The sequence below is a fragment of the Rana temporaria genome, chromosome 1 (assembly GCF_905171775.1).
Source record: "Rana temporaria chromosome 1, aRanTem1.1, whole genome shotgun sequence".
NCBI lineage: Eukaryota > Metazoa > Chordata > Amphibia > Anura > Ranidae > Rana > Rana temporaria.
The window spans coordinates 467761624-467785977 of NC_053489.1; the positions used below are offsets into that span (position 1 = coordinate 467761624).

Consider the following 24354-nt stretch of genomic DNA (forward strand, 5'->3'; position numbering starts at 1 on the left):
CCTGAGTTCCAGAGAGCTCCACATAAACAGTGAAAAGTGGGAGCAAAAAATTTGTAACGTATGAAAACAACTCGGCCTCTTTGAAAGAATACAGGGAATAGCAGTACTCTGCTGCCCTCTAGTGGCGTCAGGGCTCCTAGCTCGGTGAGGTCCATAATAAATAAAACTAAAATTCCCGGCAGCACAGAACACAAAAAAAAATAAAAATTGAGAAACATCAAAAATACACTGCAGCTGCCAGCTGAAAATAAATCAGTGCCCCCCCCCCACCGAGCCTAACATGACATGCCAGGGGTTGACAAAATAAGGCACAACAGGCTCAACTGAAAGGAGCTAATACTCATCTTGAAATGCAGCCTCTTTAAGGATTCCTGTCCAGCCAATCACAAGCATCCAGCGGATTATCAAAAAACTTCACTGCACCCTGATGTTGAATCTGCAGCTATACTGGATATTTTTTTAGCCGCAATCTTCTCCTGACATCATTAAAGGAGCGCCGTCTTCTCTGTGTTTCTGCTGAGAAGTCAGGAAATAGCGTCACCCTGGCATTTTCATACTTCAGGTCTTGGGTCTTCCTGGACGCAGCTAGGATCATATCACGATCCCTGTAGTTCAGGAATCTCACCAAGAAGGGATGTGGGTAGTCACCAGGGAGACGTCTGCCCGTGGGAGCCTGTGCGCCCGTTCCCCCCCGAGGTCGGCCCCCCAAGTTCAGCAACTGCTGGAAAAAGGATTCTGCAAAGGTGGTAGTTTGGGACTTCTCCGCTCCCTCCGGCAATCCCACCACGCGCGCATTATTCCTCCTCTGTCCTCAGCGCGGTTCTGCAGCAGTTTCACCATAGCTTGCAGTTCAGTCAGCTGGTTACCCTGTGTATGTGTAACATCCTCCACCCCAGAAATTCTCTCCTCTGCCTCCGTGAGTCGGCCCATTATCTTATACAGGTCATGTCTAATCAGTGTGCATTCAGTGGTCAAATGTTCAATGCTCACCATGACCGCGGCCTTGCTGGCATTGATCGCCTCCAGGATCGGGCGAGTGATCGCATCCTGGGCAGCCCCCTGATCCGGAGAGACAGGCAGGGAATACTCAGCACGGATGTCCTGTGCAGCCACAGCGGACACCGCAGCATTCGCCATCTTCCTGGCACTTCTGGAGGAAGGAGGAGAGAGCAAGATGGCGGCGGGACCCGTGTCTGGGCCTCGTGAGGAGCGGGTCTGGCGCTGGCTCTTCGGAGTCTGGAGACTGGCCTTTGTTGCCCCCCTTCTCATGCCTGGATGTTCCCCCACTCGGACCGATGCCTCAGCACCAAAATTTTAGGACAGAAAAGCTCCGAAAACAGATAACTAGCAGGAGAGATGTGGAGCTCTCTGAAAGCACGTCCTGCCTCGTTCACATCCGGACACGCCCCCTGAGGATGGTTACCTTTAATAGCAATTCCACACCATCACACCTCCTCCTCCATTCTTCACGGTGGGAACCAGGCATGTAGAATCCATCTGTTCACCTTTTCTGCGTCGCACAAAGACACGGGGGTTGGAACCAAAGATCTCAAGTTTGGACTCATCAGACCAAAGCACATATTTCAACTGGTCTAATGTCCATTCCTTGTGTTCTTTAGCCCAAACAATTCTGTTCTGCTTGTTGCCTTTCTTTAGCAGTGGTTTTCTAGCAGATATTCTACCATGAAGGCCTGATTCACACAGTCTCCTCTTAACAGTTCTAGAGATGTGTCTGCTGCAAAAGGTGGCTACTTTGAAGAACCTAGAATATTAGAATATGAAATATATTTTCAGTTGTTTCAAACTTTTTTGTTATGTATAATTCCACATGTGTTAATTCATAGTTTTGATGCCTTCAGTGTGAATTTACAATTTTCATAGTCATGAAAATAAAGAAAACTCTTTGAATGAGAAGGTGTGTCCAAACTTTTGGTCTGTACTGTATATATATACACACACACACACACACACACACACACACACACAAATTGCATCTTCTACTTGGCCCCCCTACTTTTGTCCCTGTCTCCCCATGTGCCCCCCCCCCCCCCTTAAATATGAAAGCTGGAGACGCCACTGATCAGAACATTCACTTTTCGAAGTAGCTTGACATTGGTAACATGATAGAAGTTTCAACTGCGTTTACCAGTTTATGACAAAACATGGGGATCAAGTTTTTTGCGGTTGATGGATAGTAATAAATGTGAAAACTCTACCTTAATGCGCACCTCGCGAAACCCTGGAGGTTGTACCTCCACTTCTTCAATAGAAAGTGGCTGATTTTTTCCCCAGGCAACAGCTGCTCTGCATTTTATCACCTTAGGAAAAATTACACATACGAGATGACACATAAATTATGCTTTAACATCATTTCATAAAGAGGTGGGTGGAGGCACACAAGACCTACATCAAGCACAGGATGCCTCTACGAAAGTGTGGTCCATCTCTAATGTATGAGACTATTAGCACAGTAAAAGGATGCCATGGAGTCCTAGTCTCATTACCCCAAGACCCTGTAGGCCTCTTTAAAGATGCACCTTGTGCATCCCCATGAGTACTTATGATTTTTTCTGTTTCTATCAGGAAAAGAGATAGTTTTAAAAGCCATTCTGTTTATATTTTATGTAGATACAGTTTGTCAGTTCAATTTACGAACTTGAAACATAATCACAGCTCTGCACATGGCATTAGTAAACATCCTGGTTTTGTGAGGTTTACTCAATTTGCACAGCCTCTGGCGAATTTTTACAATGCAATACTGTCATGACTAGAGATGGGCTCCGGCGTGTTCGAAATCTCACATGCCTAATCCCGCCAGGAAGCCAATACTGCACATGGCTAATCACAGGCAGTGAGACATTTCCTGATCTGTGCAGCTGAAGACGAGGAAATGTCTCACTGCCTGTGATTAGCCATGAGCAGTGTTGGCTTCCTGGCGGGATCAGGCATGTGGGATTTCGAACCCGCCTGAGCCCATTCCTAGTCATAACCTTTACAAATGGCTAGAACAATTGACAGCCAATGGTATTTTGACAGTTTAAGACCCGATTCACATCTATACTTTTTATCATACTTTTTTAAATCAATGGAAAAAAATATTAATTAAATCAGTGGTTTCCAAACTGTTGCCTTTTGCTCACCTTTGTCTGACTCTTGGGCCCCGTACACACGAGGAAACATGTCCGATGAAAACGGTCCGCGGACCGTTTTTATCGGACATGTCTCCTGGGAGCTTTTGGTCTGATGTGTGTACACACCATCAGACCAAAATCCCCGCGGACAGAGAACGCGGTGACGTAGAAGACACCGACGTTCTCAAACACAGAAGTGCAATGCTTCCATGCATGCGTCGAATCAATTTGACGCATGCGCGGGATTTCGGGACGCTGGTTACACGTCATAACCAGCGGACATGTCCGATTAGGTGTACTAACCATCGGACATGTCCGACGGACATGTTTCCAGTGGACAAGTTTCTTAGCTTGCTAAGAAACTTTTCTAAGCTGGAAACCTGTCCGCTAGGCCATACACACGGTCGGACATGTCCACGGAAACTGGTCCGCAGACCAGTTACAGCGGACAAGTTCGACCATGTGTATGGGGCACTTGAGTATTATTCCTCCAATTGATATGAGCCACTATTCCTCGCCTTGATACATGTCACCATTCCTTTGACTGACACCAACTTTGGGGTACTATTCCATCAACTGACACCAACGACGGTGCATTAGACGCTATCCTTTTCACTGAAACCAACTAGAGGGCATAATTCCATCATGGATATAAAAGATTGTGCATTATTCCTCCCAGTGACAATGATCCTCCTGTTTGGCCCCTCCCCAAAGTCTAAAGAACAGTAAACTGGACCTTTATTTGAAAAGTTTGGAGACCCCTGAGTTAAATCAATGAAAAACATAAAAAGGCTTGTTTCCTTGTAGGCCAATTCTTGTAACGACAACAATGCGTGAACATGAATTTTAGTCAACATATATGTGCATAAGTGTGAATCTGGCCTAAGGGCAAGTTCACACCTGCATGTGGTGTGGGAAACCCATGTTCCATGCACATTTCCCATGTCATGTTCAAAAGGCACTCCATTTGCAATCTGCAGCGGGTATCAGTGCAATGCTTAAAGTGGTTGTAAAGTCAAAAGGGTTTTTATCTTCATGCATTCTATGCATGAAGATAAAAAGCCTTCTGTGTGTAGCCACCCTCAGCCTCCCCTAGAGGTCCCTCTAGCTCCAGCGATGTTGTAGGAATGTCTTGGCCTTCCAGGACTCCCCTTCTCATTGGCTCATTGGCTGAGACAGCAGCGAAGCGCCATTGGCTCTTGCTGCTTCCAAACAAAGTCAGTCATCCAATGGGAATACAAAGGGGTCAGGGCCGGGCTACAGCTTCGTGTCTGAATGGATACACAGAGCTGTAACTCGGCTTGGGTGCCCCCATAGCAAGCTGCTTACCGTGGAGGCACCCAATAGGAGGGAGGGGCCAGAAGAGCCAAAAAGGGACCCGAGAAGAGGAGAATCTGGGTTGCTCCGTGCACAGAGCAGGTAAGTATAACATGTTTGTTATTTTTATAGAAAAAAAATGAGACTTTACAATCACTTTAAGATGTGCCATGCACAGGTTGCAAATGCAGTGTGATTGCCTGCACTTTATTGCATGGTACAGAAGTAACATGTGATCAGGTTGCTCTGCGTTTTGTAAAGTAGCACATGCACTACTTTTGATGTGGTTCGACACGATTTCAGCCCATTCAAATGAATGGGCTGAAATCGCATTGCACCCATATCGCATGTGAATTGCACAGTATGTTCCTGTATGAGGCATGGTGTGAACCTGCCATAAAAGAAGTCAATGCATGGAGGAATACCTTTGCAGTCCTAAAAATTCTAGTAGCCTAGTAATTATGCTGATCCTCCAATTTAGATATTTTCTGACAATGATCTGGGATAAGTATGTAGCCAGTAATGTTTGATTTTTAGAACTGAATGAGTGTCCTGGATTAGTGACTCAAAGTACTAAAGCCATTAATTGTGTATGACAGCCAAGCAGCTAGCATTTTTCAGAGCGAGGTCAGCAGTGCCAGAGCCTTAAGGCCTTAGAGCTCATTCAGATTTGTGTATTTTGGTAAAATTTGCATTATACTCCAAAGCATGTTGACGCCTGAACCCAAGGGTTTTCACAATACAACTCAACACACCTAGGCAGGTGTCACCCCTGTGCATTATGGTGAATTTCATTGTATAAAATGCTGCATGCCCTTAAGCCCTGGTTCACTTTGGTGCGATTTGACATATCAAATTGGTGCAATGCTGCATTTGCGCAGTTTCTCTACTATTTTTTTGCGATTTCGGGGTGTGATTTCTATTGACATCTGTGCAGAAACCCGCACAGATGTCTGTGAAATTGCGGCAGAAATCGGGACTGACATGTGGGAGTGAAATCAGCTGAACTCGCACGGCTTCATTCCTGCAGCTCAGTGTGAACCTGGGCTTAAAAATTCATTATTTTGCACTGAGACATTAAAATGTGTCCAAAATATTGACAGTCAACATGTGTGCGGCAATGCACTGCATCACATTGTGGCAGTATGAATGGGCTGATCTGTCATCTCTGCAAACTACTACTAAAAAATCACCACTGCCTGATCAAATGTTATTACTATCTCATAATTAAACCGTGCAATCATTATTGGACAGCTATCACCTTCAGCCCATATCTGATTCACAATGTGGAAATTGAAAGCTCTTACTTTTCCTGTAGGATCCATTGTTACAGCAAAGCTTCGCTATCAGCAGCAGCACAACTAGTACACAGTTCCTCTTCCGAATGAAACACATGATCAAGGTCACATGACCAAAAAGCCAGCAGCTGCTGTGAATTCATTCTGCTGCCCTTAGTACTTTCTCTGTCACACTACAGACCAAAACTTTGCAGCTCAATTAACACATTTGGTGACCCATCCAAATACACAGCTTAAAGTGGAGGTTCACCCGGAAATGTTAATTTTTAACATTAGATTGATGCTCATTTTGTCAAGGGGAATCGGGTCGTTTTTTTAAAAACGAAGCAGTACTTACCGTTTTAGAGAGCGATATTCTCTGCTTCCGGGTATGGTCTGCGGGACTGGGCGTTCCTATTTGATTGACAGTCTTCCGACAGGCTTCCGACGGTCAATCATATCAGCCATGATCTATAAAACTAAGTTTTTGGCCAACTGTCAATCATTAGGGGTGGTCTACATCATGATATGCGACTGTGGAGCATATTATCTGGGGAAAACGAAGAGATCCTTCTTTCATCATTAGTAGACATATGGGTTTATGCCACAGATTCGATTTATCCAAAATGCATTTTTTTTGCGTTAGAATATCTACCAACCAATGAAAGAGGAGGAGATGATAGACTATTATTACAGCGAGAAGCTCGTTAGATTCACAACCTGTCGACTCTCAAACCTCAAGGATTAAATGATGCCTTTCGTTACAAGCCCTTTTTATAAATGGCTTAGTTTCCTAGTCATCACAATCTTTAAATACTTTATTCCAGCCCTCAAAATTTCACTCTTTTGCTCGCATTTTGCCAGTGGAATTTGTTCCAGGGCGAGTGAGGAGCTGGGGTGAACCAGGCTGACAGTTTACTGGCTGAAGCGATCAGCCAGGAAACTGTCAGCCGAAGGACACAGAGAGCGGCAGGGCTGGACTGCCCTGGCACCGCTTTGAGCCGAGGCTGCAGCGCTCGCCTTCTCCCCCTCTTGTGTCACACACAGAGGGCATCTTCCGCTGTATGTCATGGAGCGGGTTCTGTGTTTGGCGGCGCGATGTGACAAGGTCTCGCCCCCCAGCTAATGTGATAGTAGATTGAATCAGTGTTCTGCCTATCACATTAGCCGGTCTAGGGGGGCGGGACCTTATCACACAGTGCCGCCAAACACAAACCCCGCTCCGTGACACACAGCGGAAGATGCACGCTGTGTGTGTGATACAAGAGGAGGAGGAGAGCGCTGCAGCCTCGGCTCAAAGTGGTGCCAGTGTTTGTGTGAGGTGAGTCTGAAGTGATGATGGGGCACAGTAATGGGGCAAAGTAATGCGACAATTGATGGGGCAAAGTAATGTTGCAATTGATGGGGCACAGTAATGCGGCAATTGATGGGGCACAGTAAGGCTGCAATTGATGGGGCACTGTAAGGCCTAGTACACACAAGAGGATTTATCCGCGGAAACGGTCCGGAGGACCGTTTCCGCAGATAAATCCTCTGGCGGATTTTGATCTGATGGTTGTACTAACCATCAGATCAAAATCCGCGCGGAATTCCCTCCGCGGTGACGTGTCGCGCCATTGCCGCGATGACGCGGCGACGTGCGCGACGCTGTAATATAAGGACTTCCACGCATGCGTCGAATCATTACAACGCATGCGAGGGAGGGAATCGGACGGATTGATCCGGTGAGTCTGTACAGACCATCGGATCAATCCGCTGGACTGGATTCCAGCGGATCGATTTCTTAGCATGCTAAGAAATTTTGATCCGCTGGAAAACCATCAGCCCAAAAAATATCCGCGGATAAATATCCGCTGGGTTGTACACACCAGCGGATCTATCCGCTGAAAGTGATCCGCGGATAAATTCCAGCGGATAGATCCTCTCGTGTGTACGGGGCCTAAGGCTGCAAGTGATGGGGCACTGTAAGGCTGCAAGTGATGGGGCACTGTAAGGCTGCAAGTGATGGGGCACAGTAAGGCTGCACTGATGGGGCACTGTAAGGCTGCGTTCACGGGCACACTGAGGCTGCACAGATAAGTACTGATATGCTTTATGTTACTATTGTTAAAGTTGTTAATATTTATTTTTGGAACTTAATTCTGCTTAAAATATTTAACAGTGTAATTTCATGAGGTAATTTACAAGGGCGTGTTTAGGGGCGGACTTAGGGGTGGGGCAGGGGAGGTGTTGGGTGGGGCAACTGGTTACGAGTAACTCTTAAGGCCTGGCTAGTGGCTCAGGATTTGAAATTTTGAGCCCTGCTTTATTCCACCTGATCCACTCCTATATATTTGGCCAATATCTACGCATCTTCTATTAAGATGGGTTATTCTAATTAATTGTTTTGTTGTTATATCACATGGTTCTAAGTATTCAGACCTTTTGCTGTGACACTCATATATTTAACTCAGATGCTGTCCATTTCTTCTGATCATCCTTGAGATGGTTCTACACCTTCATTTGAGCTGTGTTTGATTATACTGATTGGACTTGATTAGGAAAGCCACACACCTGTCTATATAAGACCTTACAGCTCACAGTGCATGTCGGAGCAAATGAGGTCAAAGGAACTGCCTGAAGAGCTCAGAGACAGTATTGTGGCAAGGCACAGATCTGGCCAAGGTTACAAAAAAAATTCTGCTGCACTTAAGGTTCCTAAGAGCACAGAGGCCTCCATAATCCTTAAATGGAAGACGTTTGGGACGACTAGAACCCTTTCTAGAGCTGGCCGTCCGGCCAAACTGAGCTATCGGGGGAGAAGAGCCTTGGTGAGAGAGGTAAAGAAGAACCCAAAGATCACCGTGGCTGAGCTTCAGAGATGCAGTCAGAAGATGGGAGAAAGTTGTAGAAAGTCAACCATCACTGCAGCCCTCCACCAGTCGGGTCTTTATGGCAGAGTGGCCTGACGGAAGCCTCTCCTCAGTACAAGACACACAGTGAAAGCCCACATGGAGTTTGCTAAAAAAAAAAAAAACACCTGAAGGACTCCAAGATGGTGAGAAATAAGATTCTCTGGTCTGATGAGACCAAGATAGAACTTTTTGGCCTTAATTCTAAGAAGTATGTGTTGAGAAAACCAGGCACTGCTCATCACCTGTCCAATACAGTCCCAACAGTGAAGCATGGTGGTGGCAGCATCATGCTGTGGGGGGGGGGGGTTCAGCTGCAGGGACAGGACGACTGGTTGCAGTCGAATGAAAGATGAATGCGGCCAAGTACAGGGATATCCTGAACGAAAACCTTCTCCAGAGTGCTCAGGACCTCAGACTGGGCCAAAGGTTTACCTTCCAACAAGACAATGACCCTAAGTACACAGCTAAAATAACAAAGGAGTGGCTTCACAACAACTCTGTGACTGTTCTTGAATGGCTCAGCCAGAGCCCTGACTTAAACCTAATTGAGCGTCTCTGGAGAAACCTAAAAATGGCCATCCACCAACACCATCCAATCTGACAGAACTGGAGAGGATCTGCTAGGAGGAATGGCAGAGGATCCCCAAATCCAGGTGTGAAAAACTTGTTGCATCTTTCCCAAAAATACTCATGGCTGTATTAGATCAAAAGGGTGCTTCTACTAAATACTGAGCAAAGGGTCTGAATACTTGGGACCATGTGATATTTCAGTTTTTCTTAATAAATCTGCAAAAATGTCAACAATTCTGTGTATTTCTGTCAATATGGGGTGCTGTGTGTACATTAACTGCTTGCCGACCAGCCGCCGCAGTTTTACGGCGGTAGGTCGGCTCTGCTGGGCGAGAGCACGTAGATCTACGTCATCTCTCCCAGCAACCAGTCATTTCCCCTAGTGAGTCCCACCCCCCTACAGTTAGAACACACCCAGGGAACATTCTTAACCCCTTTCCCGCCCCCTAGTGTTAACCCCTTCCCTGTCAGTGGCATTTTTATAGTAATCAATGCATTTGTATAGCACTGATCGCTATAAAAATGCCAATGGTCCCAAAAATGTGTCAAAAGTGTCCGAAGAGTCCGCCATAATGTCGCAGTACTGAAAAAAAACGCTGATCACCGCCATTACTAGTAAAAAAAAAAATATTAATAAAAATGCCATAAAACTACCCCCTATTTTTTAAACGCTATAACTTTTGCGCAAACCAATTAATTATGAAAAATATGTAGAAGAATACGTATCGGCCTAAACTGAGGAAAAAAATAGGATTTTTTGTACTCACCGTAAAATCCTTTTCTCTGGAGTCCATGGACGGACACAGCTCCTTAAATCTTGACAAGTGGGTTATGTTCCCTGTTTACAGGAGAGGACTAGGCAGAAACATGTTAAATAGTTAAATACATGTTACATTAACAGAGTTGAACAGCCCCGCCCAGGGGGCGGTCCCTCCAGACATAACCCTCCTCACTGCAGCTTGCAGCCTCAGTTCGTAACAAGCAGTACAAACCTAAAAAGGAGGGGTGGGAGCTGTGTCCGTCCATGGACTCCAGAGAAAAGGATTTTACGGTGAGTACAAAAAATCCTATTTTCTCTTATCGTCCATGGACGGACACAGCTCCTTAAATCTTGACAAGTGGGACGTCCCCAAGCAGTGTCAAAAAACGAGGGGTGGGAAATATATCAGTAAAAACAATTTTAACTTCACCCCAAAACAAGCAGAGCTCCTCAACGGAGGAGGTGCAACTTTAAACAGCCGCCGGCAAAAACTAGCGGCTGAAAAAAACATCATAAGATGCACTCACAGCAACCATGTAAATTCTGGAAAAAGCGTGAACGGACGAGCAAATCGCCGCCTCGCACACCTGTGAGACCGACGCATGATGTCGGAAAAAAAAAAAAAAAAAAAACCCAGGAAGCACCAATTGCCCTGGTCGAAAGTGCCGTGACCGGAAAGGGGGGCCCGCCCTTAGGAGCATAGGCCTGTATGACGGCCTGCCCGATCCACCGAGAAATGGTGGTCGACGAGACCGCCAGGCCCTTTTGTGGACCAGACACCGACACAAAAGAGAGTCAGAAGCTCCGAAATGGAGCCGTAGTAGGCTGGTATACCCGCAAAGCGCGTACCACGCCTAAAGTATGAAAGGCCGAAACCTCCTTCGGAAGAAGGGAAGGTCGCGGGCGCACCATCACCTAATCCTTATGGGGGATCAAGCATGGCGGCTTGCAAGACAAGACCGCCAACTCAGAAACCCCTCTAACAGAGGTAAAGGCCACTAAAGGGGCCACCTTCTGAGATAGTGTCAAGAGAAAATCTCTCTGATGTTTCCAAAAGGAAGGTTCCTGAAGAACCGAGAGCACCAGAGTCAAAACTCATGGGGGAAGAGATGGGCCAAGAGGGGAAAGTATATGACAAACCCCTTGCACACAAAAAAAAAGGGACCCACCAGGGAACGGGCCGCAAAAAGGCCACTAAAAGAACACAGCCAAGGCTGAAATCTGCCCCCAAACGGTGCTTTAAGCAATTTTTAGATCCAATCCAAGCTTTAAAAACAGCAGGACCCTGGACATTGAAAGTACGCCCGTGGACGTCACTCCATCCCTTCGCACCAAGAGAGGTGCGACGGTAGATCCTCCGGAAGAAGACTACGGTGCCCTGTTGAGATGACCGAGTCAGACAGACCCTGGTCACCTAAAGTCTGGTTTCCAATAACCATGTTAAGCAAGTCAGTGACTGTACAACAGGAGGAAGTATGGGACCTTGAGACAGGAACCTCCTGCCCTGGCAATCGCCAGGGTGCCTCCGCTACCAGGCGCCCGATATCAGCGTACCAAGGACGCCGAGAGTAATCTGGAGCGATTAGAATCATCGGGATCTCCTCAGCATCCACTCTGTGGAGCGGCCGAGGAAGCAACTACCATGGAGGAATGGCAAAAAATCACCGATACAGACAACACAGGGCCACCAGCGCGACTGACGCGTCTGTACAAGATCACTAGACCTGGCCACTAACTGACACCCTTGCGGCGGAGACAAGCTGCCAGGAGATCCATGCCATGTGAGGCTCACCTCCTGCAAGGGAGCCGAAACACCCCAAGCACAAAGACCAGTCGCCCTGGTCCAGCATCTGGCGACTCCAGTAGTCTGCCTGCCGGCATACCTGATGGTAGACTGAAGCCACGGCCGTGGCGTTGTCCGGCTGAAACCAGATTGGTCGACCACAAGGAGAAGCATAGCCTGATCGCCTAAAATAGTAGGACAATGAACAGTAGACAGCACCTGGTATTCCCAGGCGGTCTTCCACCAGGCACTAGCCAGGCCCGACCCTGGGTAGCTACCGAGACCAGACACATTCAAGGAGGTGTGGTCATAGGTCCACGCAAGTCCAGCAACTCAGGGCCGACTGGACCCCCCAGTTTTGTGAACCTCCAGGTTCACAACCCGTGAGCTGGCATTCGTCGTAAACACCGACCACTGGAAGGAAGGAACAACTTCCCGGACCGAAGAGTCGGGAATCTCTGTCACCAACTCAGAGAGACTCTGACTAGGTGGCGCACAGGAATCTAATGATTTCAGAGACAAGAGATTTTTACCACCTGGACAGTAGTTCCACTGGAAAACCAGGGTGTGGAACTGGGCATACAGTACCACCTTGAAGGAGGCTACCCACAGACCCTGAACCAGCAGGCGCCCGGAGAGAAGACCGATTGCGTGATGCCAATACCTTCTCCGCAGACTGAAGAGTCTGCAATTTCTCCAGGGGAAGAAGGACCTTTGCCACTGAGGAGTCTGGATCAACACTAGATACTCCAACGCTGAGTCGGAACCTAGCATGCCCATAATTTGAACCCTGGGTCGCACACATGTAGGGCAGGCTTGCTGCCACTGAGCTACACTTTCTGGCCTAAACGTTTAACATCCACCCGAATCTTCGGAGGGTCTGAATGGGAATAACCCATCCACTAGGTCGGAGACAGAAGCTGCTCTCAGAAGAAAGTCGTCAAAGTAGCCAATGAGGCAAAGCCTCGCTGTCCCAACAAAATTCAAATAAGTGCGAGCTCCTAGCTGAAAACCCATGGTGCTGACGCCAGATCAAAAGGGAGGGCCACAGGCTGACAGAGACCCTTCTCTCATCACGAAGCACAGAAAAAAACACTGTGACATGTGCAAAACGGGACATGCATGTATGCGTCCCTGATGTCCGAGGACGTCAGGACATCCCCCGGATGAAGCGCAGCTACCACCGAACAAATGGATTCCATGCGGAACTACCCGACGTTCACAAAGGTATTTAGGGCCTGAGGCCCATAGAAAACCCCAAAACTCTCGTCCTGCAGGAAAGGTAAAATTACCTTGCAGCTTAGCAAATCCCACACTGCCCAAGGCAGACCGACGTGCCGGGAGGGGAAGACACAAGGACAGAACTTTGTTCTGTGGATAGGAGGAAACCCTATCTAGTACTCCGAAGAGACCACCTCGCAGACCCACTAGTCGGAGAGCAGGGAGGTTTCACTGAATTGTGAACCTGCAAGCCGCCCCTCCCACCTAGAGACAGGGAGGGAAGGCTATATACATTGGCAGGATTTGGGTGCCGGCGTGATCGGCTTATGCACCCAGGGACAGATTAGTCCCCCAGCTGGGCCTTTGACGGCCTGGGAGGGTTGCCCCTAAATAATACACACACATAGTGTGTATGTATATTATGTAGGTGTATGCACACATGTCTTTGGAGGAAACCGGAGTACCCGGAGGAAACCCACACAGACACAGGGAGCGACAATGCAAGCTCCAGGCAGATTGGCGTCAGTGTGCAGATTTGAACCAATGACTCTTTTGCTGCCAAGTAATGGAGTTAAGCACTACACCACCGTGTGCATAAAACCATTCTGAAACAGACGCCCTGGATAATAAGGGCGCAGCATTCAATGAAGCATCACAGACCTATATGAGGCCCTGGACCAGCTGGTCCGCTAGGCTAATAACCTCAGGAGAGAGTCGGTGCTCCTCCACTGTCTGGTGCAAAATGCTCACTCTGTGAGTTGTATACAGCACTAGGGGTCAGGACTACTCCAAGATGGCCGCCGAGCGTTCAAAACGCGGCCACAGGAAAAAGGCCAGCACAATGTAAGCTGCGCCATAGCGTGGCTACGACAAAATGGGCGCCAATGGGAGTTTTCAATGTAATTGAAAAATCTCCCAAAAAAATAGCGCCAGCGACCACTGAGACCCCAGTGTAGTGGCCACAATAGGCCGCAAGCCAGACCCCAGCATGGTAAACATGGAACGGGTCAGTACGTCGGATCTTCTATCAGTCAGATCCATACAAGTAGGGGTTCCCGCCCGGCGGTGAGGGACTACAAAAGCCCTCAGTGGCTTTTCTCATTCCGCATCTCAGAAATTATCAAAGAAGGGCACAGAAGGAAAAAACCTACACAGCGGTCTGATTTGTGTGATCCAAAAAAGACCGAGCCCTCAGCGGAAACCCAGCTGCACTATGCAGCTTAGGAGAGTCCCTTGCAGCAGTAAAAAGCGCACCCATAAATGCCTTATTCTGCCTTTTTTTTTTTTTTTTTTTTTTAACTAGGTACCTAAGTCCATGGCTCCATAACAGAGCATTCCCCAGGGGATAACGGGGGAAGGGGGCACTATTTTACCGCCCGCCCGCAGTCCACCCCCACCCTGGCACAAACTGTGTCCAGGACTAACAATAAAAACTCTGTGGGAATCCCAGGTGCTAACACCTGCTGCCACCACCAGCATGTGGGGAAGGACCCAGATACTGACTCCAATATTTACATATAGTGTGTATTATAATATGCACACCTGTCCATACAAATAGACAAAAGCTCCTAGAGCCCTATTCAGGGCCTCTCACCCACTTGCTGCGCTGACCAGGGGTAACCAGGGGACTCCCTCAGGAGGAGACTGCACAGCGCTGCCTGTGAGGAAAAGAACCGTGAGGTAACTTTTGCAGGGACCTGTGTTTAAACAGGAAAAGCCTCATAGGGCTGTTTTATTTAAGGACAAGTCACAGATACAGCATAAAAAGCAAAACCATTACAGGTGTCACCAATCAGTCAGCGTCTGCTGAAGTATAATCATAAACATCTGTGCTCATCACAGGGCTTTTTACCTCACAGGAAAGCCCAATACAAAAAAGAAAAAACACAGGCCAGATAACAGTCCCCTCAGGAAGGCCCCCTCCCCCCTGACAGCGGCAATGTTAGCAATGCAGCAAGGGAAAGGAGCAGGGAAGTAAGGGGAAGGGACCCCCGAACCCCAGGAATGCCCAGCTGTACCAACCCACCGAAGCAGGAGGGACTGTACTTACCCGTCCGAGCGAGGACTCGCTGACGCATTCCTGACAGACCTACAACCGCAATGGAGGTAGCTGTCGGCCCGGTCCACTGTGATTGAGACAACACCACAGCTCAGTCATATGTGGACCTCGGAGCAAAGCTCACCGGCCACCTCAGGAGTCATGAGGTATGGCGTGGCAGACCAAGCCTCTTTGCAAAGGTGTGCCCACGCTTGCTGGTCGGACTGAGTAGACTACAAGGATTTATAATATCCAGCCTGTCTCTCAGCCAACAGTTGAAAGAAGATTCTTCAAGAAAAAGTAAAGTAAAATAAAATAAAATTTCTCCTCAGGGCGCTGGGCCCAAAGGGAGCCATACGTCCTTCTCCTTTGCTAGGCAGAACGAAACTGAGGCTGCAAGCTGCAGTGAGGAGGGTTATGTCTGGAGGGACCGCCCCCTGGGCGGGGCTGTTCAACTCTGTTAATGTAACATGTATTTAACTATTTAACATGTTTCTGCCTAGTCCTCTCCTGTAAACAGGGAACATAACCCACTTGTCAAGATTTAAGGAGCTGTGTCCGTCCATGGACGATAAGAGAAAATTTTTTTTATATATTTTTGGGGGATATTTATTATAGCAAAAAGTAAAAAATATTCATTTTTTTCAAAATTGTAGCTCTATTTTTGTTTATAGCCCAAAAACTAAAAAACGCAGAGGTGATCAAATATCACCAAAAGAAAGCTCTATTTGTGGGAAAAAAAGGACGCCAATTTTGTTTGGGAGCCACGTCGCACGACCGCGATATTGTCAGTTAAAGCGACACAGTGCCAAATCGCAAAAAGTGCTCTGGTCTTTGACCAGCAATATGGTCCGGGGCTTAAGTGGTTAATGAGGAAAAAAACTTACCTTTCGATTTGATACATAATGGGTCTCGGGTCCAGCAACTATACGGACGCCCCAGACACTTGTTAAGCTTGAGCTCTTTTAGCGCTGCCTGTGCTTGCTAGGGGGGTTCTTAATGGCATCTGATGATCGGTTTGCATATGTTTGTGCTTTCTGCATTGCTCCCCTTAGTCCTATGCCCTGCAGCATCAGGGGGCAGGTAGGAATTTCTCTCTGACCGCCCCCTACGTCATGTATAGCCATTAGACTTTCCAATATGGCGATGTGCGTCTCTGCACATGTGCATGTGACGTAACATCTGCCGTTCTGGATTCATGCATGTGCATCAGTGCTTTCAATACGTCTGCGCCCCACTGGTGACGTCAGACACCGACAGGACGGGGAGAGGTTTAAAATTGCGGTCGCTCCATTACAGGAGGGATGACCATTTGTTCTGCTTCCCACTTTGGCTGGACTGTTTTATTGACATTCCTCTTTTGAGACCTCTCATATGTACCATATATATACACTCTCTCTCCTTCTCTACCCTTTCTTTAGGAGTCTATTGGTGTATTTTTCTTTTTGAGCAAACAAGCTTATACAGCAGGAGAGTTCTCCACTGTTTCACGCTTAATTTTTGGGCCTCTCCTGGTTTTCAGGAAATACCATCTGAAGGTTTTCTCCCTTTTTTAAATCCCAGCAAGCCAATCACTTGTTTCAAGGAAATGAGGAATCAATTGGTCACACCTTGATATTTATAAAAACAAGGTAATTTTTTTACACATGGTCAAACTGAATCATACACTACTAGGTAGAGATATTAACAAATTCAAATGTATTCAAAATATTTTTTGTTCTATTACCTTAGAAATGTTCCCTCTCCCTATGGTTGCAACATGCCGTTCTGACACAGGTTCTAGAGGAATTATCATACTCAACTCATTCAAGGTTTGATTTTAAAAGCATCCAGTACACCCACTCTCAGCTTGATATATAATGATATCCAATGATTATATGTAATAATAATGTGTTGAAATTCAAATGTGCATTTACTGTAATGCTATTGCTGTAACATAATTGAATGGTAATATTTGTCAATATTTACATTTATTTGTTTCTCTCTTAGTATCAACCTTATGCAGCACTTTTTATCTCCTGAGGAAGCTTCTTTGGAGCGAAACATGTTGAGCATAAGTGGCTGACTGTTATGTATGACCTACCTGATAGTCAGAGCCTAGTTGCAGCCTCTCTTACAGCCCTGGCTCGCGAGCTGGTGGGATGGGAATACCGGGCTCGGGAGCACAGCGAGGTAGGAGTGCCGGAGTGGTGGCAGTAGTAGGCACTGGATGCTGTTCCCTTCTGGAGCGGCGGGACTGGAGACTACTGGAGCGGAGGAAGTGGGTCAGCGACCCTAACAGGTGATGCAGGTACTGCCGCTGCAAGCTGGTGAGGTAAGCTGGTAGAAGACAACAGGCAATAGCGGAGTCAGACAAGTAGCAGATACGGAGGGCTGGAGCGTAGTCACAGGTACAGGCAGAGGGGTCTGGCAACGGTTGAGCAATCGGAAGAGCAGGGTAAGTGATATGCCAAGGGTCAGGGGTTGGAGAGATTTGGATGGTCAGGCAAGCCGGGTCGGTAACGATAATCAGGTAGTCAGGTTCGGGAAAAGGATACTAACACAGAAGCTGCAGATCAGACAGCAATGTGTTGGAGGAGCTAGTGGGCTTTTAAAGGTGATTTGGCGCCAACCCAAATGAACGTGCACGCACGCTCTCCCGATGCGCGCGCTCCCATCGTGCACGCATTAGGCGCGCGACTGCGCACAGTTACGGGCAGGCGCTCCTGTCTCACCTGAGTGGTGACATGCGTGCGTATGCACGCACGTCGGGATCGAGAGGTAAGTCCCTAAAACTGACGTTGTACGAAATCTATGTATTTGACTATTCTTTGTTATTTTAAAGAGCGTGATATTACATAAAATGTATGTTTTTATACAAGTTGTTTAATCAATTGGCACCTTTAAAGTCCCGTTCAATTTATCCTTAAATCTATTACTATTGGGATGCAGTGCTTTTTTTCGGTCCTTCATTGTCCATATTCTTTCTTCTTCAATAAATCTGAATAACTTTAGTGTAATTTCATAGTACAATAGTGTACTGTTAGCTATTGCCCCAAGAAGACATCTGAGTTGTTTTGAAAGTCTACTGTTTTAAGCCATTTAAAAGTATAATTTTACTCTGAATTTTGAGTCTAATTGAGAAGCAACCTGACCATATAGTGGCAAAAGAAGATTACAACAGGGTGATGACAAACAGACTTGGACATTTTGGATGATTTCCGCTTTAGCAGGAGGCAAGCTGAAATAAAGTAGTAGTTTAGATTGTTAGACAATTTTTGTACAAGATTTATCTCCATCCCTTTAAAATTATACATTTTGTCAGTTTATTACATCCTTGCAAACATCTACTGTTAATGAAGCTGCCAGCATAAAGAATATAAGGGGTGGCAGGAGGCAGGTAGGTACATACTTACTTACATACAAGATTTTTTTTTCAAAATGTCACCGAATTTTCAGAGCTCAAGCCAAGTATTAAGCACACATACTGCATTGTGTATGCCTCAAAGCAGATTGCAACTGCACTGATGGATACAGACGGCATGGTGGCTTTATTACAAGCCTGAACAGAGCAACAACCAAACTCTACTGAGCAAAAAGGGAACTTTTTGAAGGTTTAATAAAGGGAAGGCACACCAGTAAAAATCAATTAAGTATATGCACTTTTATTTTGATTATTCCAGAATATTCCTTTGGGTCAGTGTCTCCCCATTCATGCATCCGGCCCCCTGATCTACGTATCAGTGGCGCCAAACCATGGATTCCAGTGCGTCAGGTTTTTTATAAGCACCTGATTAGAGCCAGAGGCTCTAATAGGCTTCAAAAAGGGTCGGCTCGAAGCGCAGAGCATAGCTCTCTGGGCACACCCAGTTGTATGACGGTAAGCAGATTCATTTTCACTATTATCGCACTAAAGTTCCTCCCCGCCAATCAGGAGGCAGGTCTGTAAGATCTGTTTCCCAATTGACCAAAGCGTCAGGCGATCCTATTGGATGCCTAGTGCTTCGGCGGAAGAGGAGACACACGGTAGAAGAAGCTGGAGGAGTGGACACTGGAGCCGCCACAGCCCGCATGTCATTAAAATATTCACATCAGGTCCATCAACGGGGCTCAACATCAGCAAATCACAGTGTTGTATGGAGGAAATTGTATCTTCTATAAACTGTATATATGTTCTATTTCATTGCTGTGCTGCCGGTGTGGGGGGGGGGGGGATTGTTGTTTGCTTGCCGCCACCGCCCCCCCCAAAAGGACCCACCAACCAATGATCAAATGTAAGGTGCATTCTGCTTTTTCTCATAGCAAACGGGTCCATCTTTTTCTTTCATTCCATAGTCAGGTTCTGAAGACTTTGGAGCTGACTGTAGAAGAATGATGGTGTCCCGGCTAACTACACTATGTAGTAATAACTGTATGGCTTGGATAACATGCAGGCAATTAGCATTTAGATTTATTTTGGAATTCCTCTAGCTTCCTGCAATATGAAATATGAACAAAGCATATCCCTCTATACCATGTACTTGTCTCAATCAAGTCACTAAGTGTTATTTCTGTCTGCTGCTTTGTTCCTCTGCTATCTACATGAATCACTTCTGACAAGTTTTCGTGACACCAAAAGAAAAAATGTGACAGGGGGATTTCTACCAGATTGACAGCAAGCTGTAAAATATTTTTTACCTTAATGCACATAATGTTTTAAAGTGGTTGTAAAGGATTACGTTTTTTTACATTCATGCATGATGGAGTGCTATACCAAACTGTTTATCAGCGCACCTGCTAGTTTTTTATTTTGTGTGTATTTCATGCATTCTATGCATAAAGGCAACCCCCCACCCCCTCCAAATACTTACCTGAGCCCGATCTTCCACCAGCGCTGTTACACGAGAGCCTCGGCTCCTGCTGCTGTCAATTACAGTCAGTGAGTGGGGCCAATATGCGGCTCTGTGTGTGAATAGGCTCAGAAGCAAGCCTGCATGGGTTCCCCTATAGCAAGCTGCGGTGGAGAAATGCAGCAGGAGGGAGAGGCCAGAAGCGCCGTTGGAAGACCCGGGCTGCTCTGTCCAAAACCACTGCACAGAGCAGGCAAGTATAACATGTTTATTATTTTGATGAAAAAAATTTGAAGCTTTAATATCTCACTTTAAGGTTAAAAACATTTTGGCTTTAGAACCATTTTAAACCATTCAATTAGCACGACAGCAAGACAATCTACATTTTTAGAATGAGGCCAGCTGTCTCAGTCTTCATATTTCCCCCAGGACAAGTTTCCTGTGACATTTTCATAGTTTACAGTTCCTAAAGTAGGAGACGCAACATATAATTATGGGTTATTATTGTGAAGTAGATGTTAAAGTTGTATTGCAAATTATTAAAGGACATAGATTAACAGTGATAGGCTCTCATTTCCATATGGCCACTCATCTTGTTCAGGTAGCAGGCTGCCTTTTCAGATAAACCCCATAGTTGCTGTTATTCACCAACTGCCACACAATCTGAACCTCTACAATGTCTATAGGCCAAAGTACAGGCCAGTGTGTTGTTCAAACCTTATTTGCAGTCCACACCAACGACCAGAATTTAGCACCCATGGCTACCGCCTATTCTGAAGATAGGAGCCCCCAAACCAAAAAAAATTATGAGACATGGCAAACCTGAGTAGAAGAATGGCTACATCATGGCAACTGCCAATGTAGCTTCTCTTTATACCAGGGGTCTCCAAACTTTGGCCCTCCAGTTGTTCAGGAACTACAAGTCCCATCATGCCTAGTCATGTCTGTCAATGTCAGAGTTTTACAATGACTCATGGGATGTGCAGTTCCGCAACAGCTGGAGGGCCGTAGTTTGGAGATCCCTGCTTTATACCATCATATCTAATCTTGATGGGTTTGAAGCGGTTGAAATGTTTCTGAAAAGAGGCATTAATTTACTGTCCACTCAGAGAGATTTTGTGTTGAGTTTGCCATGTCTCAATTATTTTTGGTTCTTCTATCTTTAGAATAGGGGGGTCGTCATGGGTGCCAAATTTCATCTATGCCAACAGGAGACCCGAGTTGGTATATAGATGAAGTCCTTCTCCTATGGGACGGCAACATGACTTCATTAGAGAGCTTCATGGAACCGCTTAATAATAACACTTTGGGTATTTCTCTACAGTATGAAGCTAGTCTATATTGGGCAGGGGAGTTATCATCCCATGTGGCTAAAACTTATAGAAGTGGGAAATATGGCTAGAGCTGCCATTTTGTGTGGCACGTCAAAATCGAAGTCCAATGAGGAAGATCATAACTTTTCAATAGTTACCACATATTCCCAACAATACTATATCAAAAAGATAATGTCCAAACACTGGGCAGTTTTGAAAAATGATAGGGTGTTGGGTCCAGTCCTTCCTGACCACCCAAAAGTTTTCTTTAGAGGTGTTCCGCCCTTGAAGCTAGATGTTGCACCCAACAGGGTCTCCTTTTTTCAAAAATTAAAGTTTTTTTTTCGTGCCGGAAGTGTGCTATATGCCATTTAAACAGTCCGAGATAAAAGAAAAATTGTCAATTCAAATCCAATGTAACATCTATAGTGTATGATATCAAAACTTTCATTACCTGTACATCCAAAAATGTTTTCTACATGTTAATCAAAGTAAAGGAACAAAGAACATGTGGCCAACATAAAAAATAAGTTTCCTAAGCATAGCGTTTCCAGGCACCTTGAATTTCATAATAGAAATCCAGCAGGTACCACTTTTGTTGCTATCAATAAGTTCATGCAAGGGAGTTTTGTTAAGAGGGAGATCTTGCGTATGGAGACCCGCTGGATCTATGACTTTAAATGTTATGTCCCCTTTGGATTGGATGTCATTCAGGACGTACATTTTTTTTATTAACAATGGTTAAATAATGCTGTTTTTTCATGATTTTTAGATATTATTTTATTATTATACCTGTATTACCCTGTTCCTGTTGAATACATTGGATGTTTTGCAATTATGAGAAGTGTCAACGGGGGGTTCTTCACTTGTTGAATGCTCTCCTGAAGATTTGTATTTGATTTGGACAATTTTTATATATATATATATATATATATATATATATATATATACATATACACACACACACACACACACACACACACACACGTGTATATATAAAAAAAAGTTAACTTCTGATGAGCATTACGTTTTGTACAAGAGTATTTAATATTTCTGTATTAGTAATTTTTGGGGAACCTCCAGCAATGTGACATTGCATCTCCTAGGTTTGTTTCCCGGCCGGCGAAATATATAGGAAACCGTCTGTGTCTTTCGTTCTCCACCTCCAGATACAATAAGGTATTTTTCTTCTTGATTTTCAGGTGCTGGAACACAATCAGGGACACATGATGTGCTCCAGCCATCAAATTCCGGTTGGCACGTCATCTGTGAGTCACATAAATAGGCGTTCTAGTGCTGTAAGGCCACTCCTCTGATGATGTCCAATTGCATAAAAGGTGTTAGGCGGGCCCTGGAGACACACATTTTATTACCCTTTACTACATGCTAATTTTTACCTTCCTTGATGAAAGTGCAATCTTAAATCAACCATTTCATTTACCTGTACGGGCTTCACTATGTGTTGCTTTATTGTTTCACTGGTGATGCCATCCTCCTGATTGGAAGAAAGTGTTTTTATCACACCTGGTTGCTGGAAGTCCTGGCTTCTTTGGTTACCATGAGCGGTGGTTGATGCAAGTCCTTTCCGTGTGATTCTATTGTATTGAGTCATCCAATCAGAGAGTGGAGTTGGAGTAACTGCTGAGTTTCTGATTATACCTCAGACAGGAGGCTCATATCTTATGCATTATCTTTCTTTAATAATGCCCATAGCAGAAATACAGTAAACATTTATTGTAACTTAAAAGAAAAAATTCAAAGAACTACCCTTCCCAGCAGTCCCTGGGCCAGCGTAGCCCCTCCCAGACCGTAATCTATATAAGGGACTGTCTGAGGTAACCTATTCCTCTTTCTTTCTGCTCATGGCAGAGCACACAAGATAAGTATTTCATGTACCTTTATTATTTACAGGATAGGTACTTCTTGTATCTTTATTATTTACAAGATAGGTGTTTCATGTACCTTTATTGTTTGATTGTATATATGGTCTCTGATACCGAGTGCCCTGGTGTCGGGTGATTTTGTTCAGTCTTGACTGATATGTTTGAGGTATTGTGGAACATGGGGAGTTTCCCTGGAATTCCTCCCTGATACCGAATGCCCGGTGTCAGGTATTTTGTCGGAATTGATTGTTCTGTAGTTTTTGGAAGATGTGGAATACTGGGGGTTCTCCCTGCTATCCCCCGTTTCTGCGCTTTATTTCTGTCTGCCTGACACCGGAGCGGTGTCAGGCAGATATGTTTGAGAGGCCACGTTTTTTGTTTCCAATTCTTTGATTCTTTGCTCGGGTTTTTTCCCTTTCTTTGACGCCGGAGCACTGCGGCGTCCGTGCGGGATCCGCGCTGTTTTTCATTCGCTCCCTCGGCGGGCGCCATGCCTGGGCAACTGTCCCCCCCCTCCCTCCCCGCGCTCAGGTGGGGGGGGGCGGGGTCTCTGCCGCGGCCGCTCCTCTCCTCCTCTACTCTCTTTCGGTGCCTCTCTCGGTATCGAGAGCGAGACGGGGGAGAACGGTTCTCATCGACCGTTCCGTCCCTCACAACCTCGGGCCAATAAGAACTCCAGAGGCCGTAGTCTCGCGAGACTTCGCCTCTGGAGTTAGAATCTCGTCAGGCTCCCCTCACACCGCAGGATGTCCTTCCCAGCGGTGTCGTAGCCAGGAACCTGCTGCTGTTTCACCATGCTTTCAACCACTAGATGGCAGTACATCTTTTCAGATATATATATATATAAATATATATATTTCATTCCAATGAATCAATATCTAATAAATAAATAAATAAATAAATTAAATTAAATAATTTAAATAACCGAATCTACAATAAATAATTCAATATATACTCAAATTATATTTCTGGGGAATTTATTCCCTAGAACATATACCTTATTTATCCTAATAAATAAATAATCAATATGTAGATAGATCAATAAATCAATAAATTAAATAAAGAAATTATAGCATGTTTATCTCCGGGGAATTTATTCCCTACAACATACTCCTAATAAATAATGTATTAAATAACTATCTAAGGATTGAATGAATAAATACATTTATTAATAATGATATTATTATTATTAATATATATTATTACTTATAATATATAACTAAATCCATTATTCAATTTTACAAATAATAAATTATAGATGGATTATACAAATTATATATTCATTATATAAATAAATTATACAAATATGTATAAAAAATTGTATTGAATTGTACAAAGATTCTACAATTTGATGAATAT

General features: G+C 45.3%; 1 protein-coding gene across 2 annotated transcripts in view; it reads right to left on the reverse strand.

The window, feature by feature from the left end:
* The window catches only part of LOC120917258 (alcohol dehydrogenase 1-like), a 58111-nt gene extending 52296 nt beyond the window's left edge, over nt 1–5815 (reverse strand). Inside the window, exons 1-2 of one of the 2 annotated variants that reach the window (XM_040328423.1) lie at nt 5756–5815; nt 2217–2318 (exon numbers count right to left, since the gene is read on the reverse strand). In XM_040328423.1, coding sequence (XP_040184357.1) covers nt 2217–2318; nt 5756–5773 — 120 coding nt within the window. In that variant the 5' untranslated portion in view covers nt 5774–5815. The remainder of the gene's footprint in view (nt 1–2216; nt 2319–5755) is intronic. The other variant, XM_040328432.1, reaches the window with a different exon arrangement.
* Between the last annotated feature and the right edge of the window lie 18539 nt (nt 5816–24354).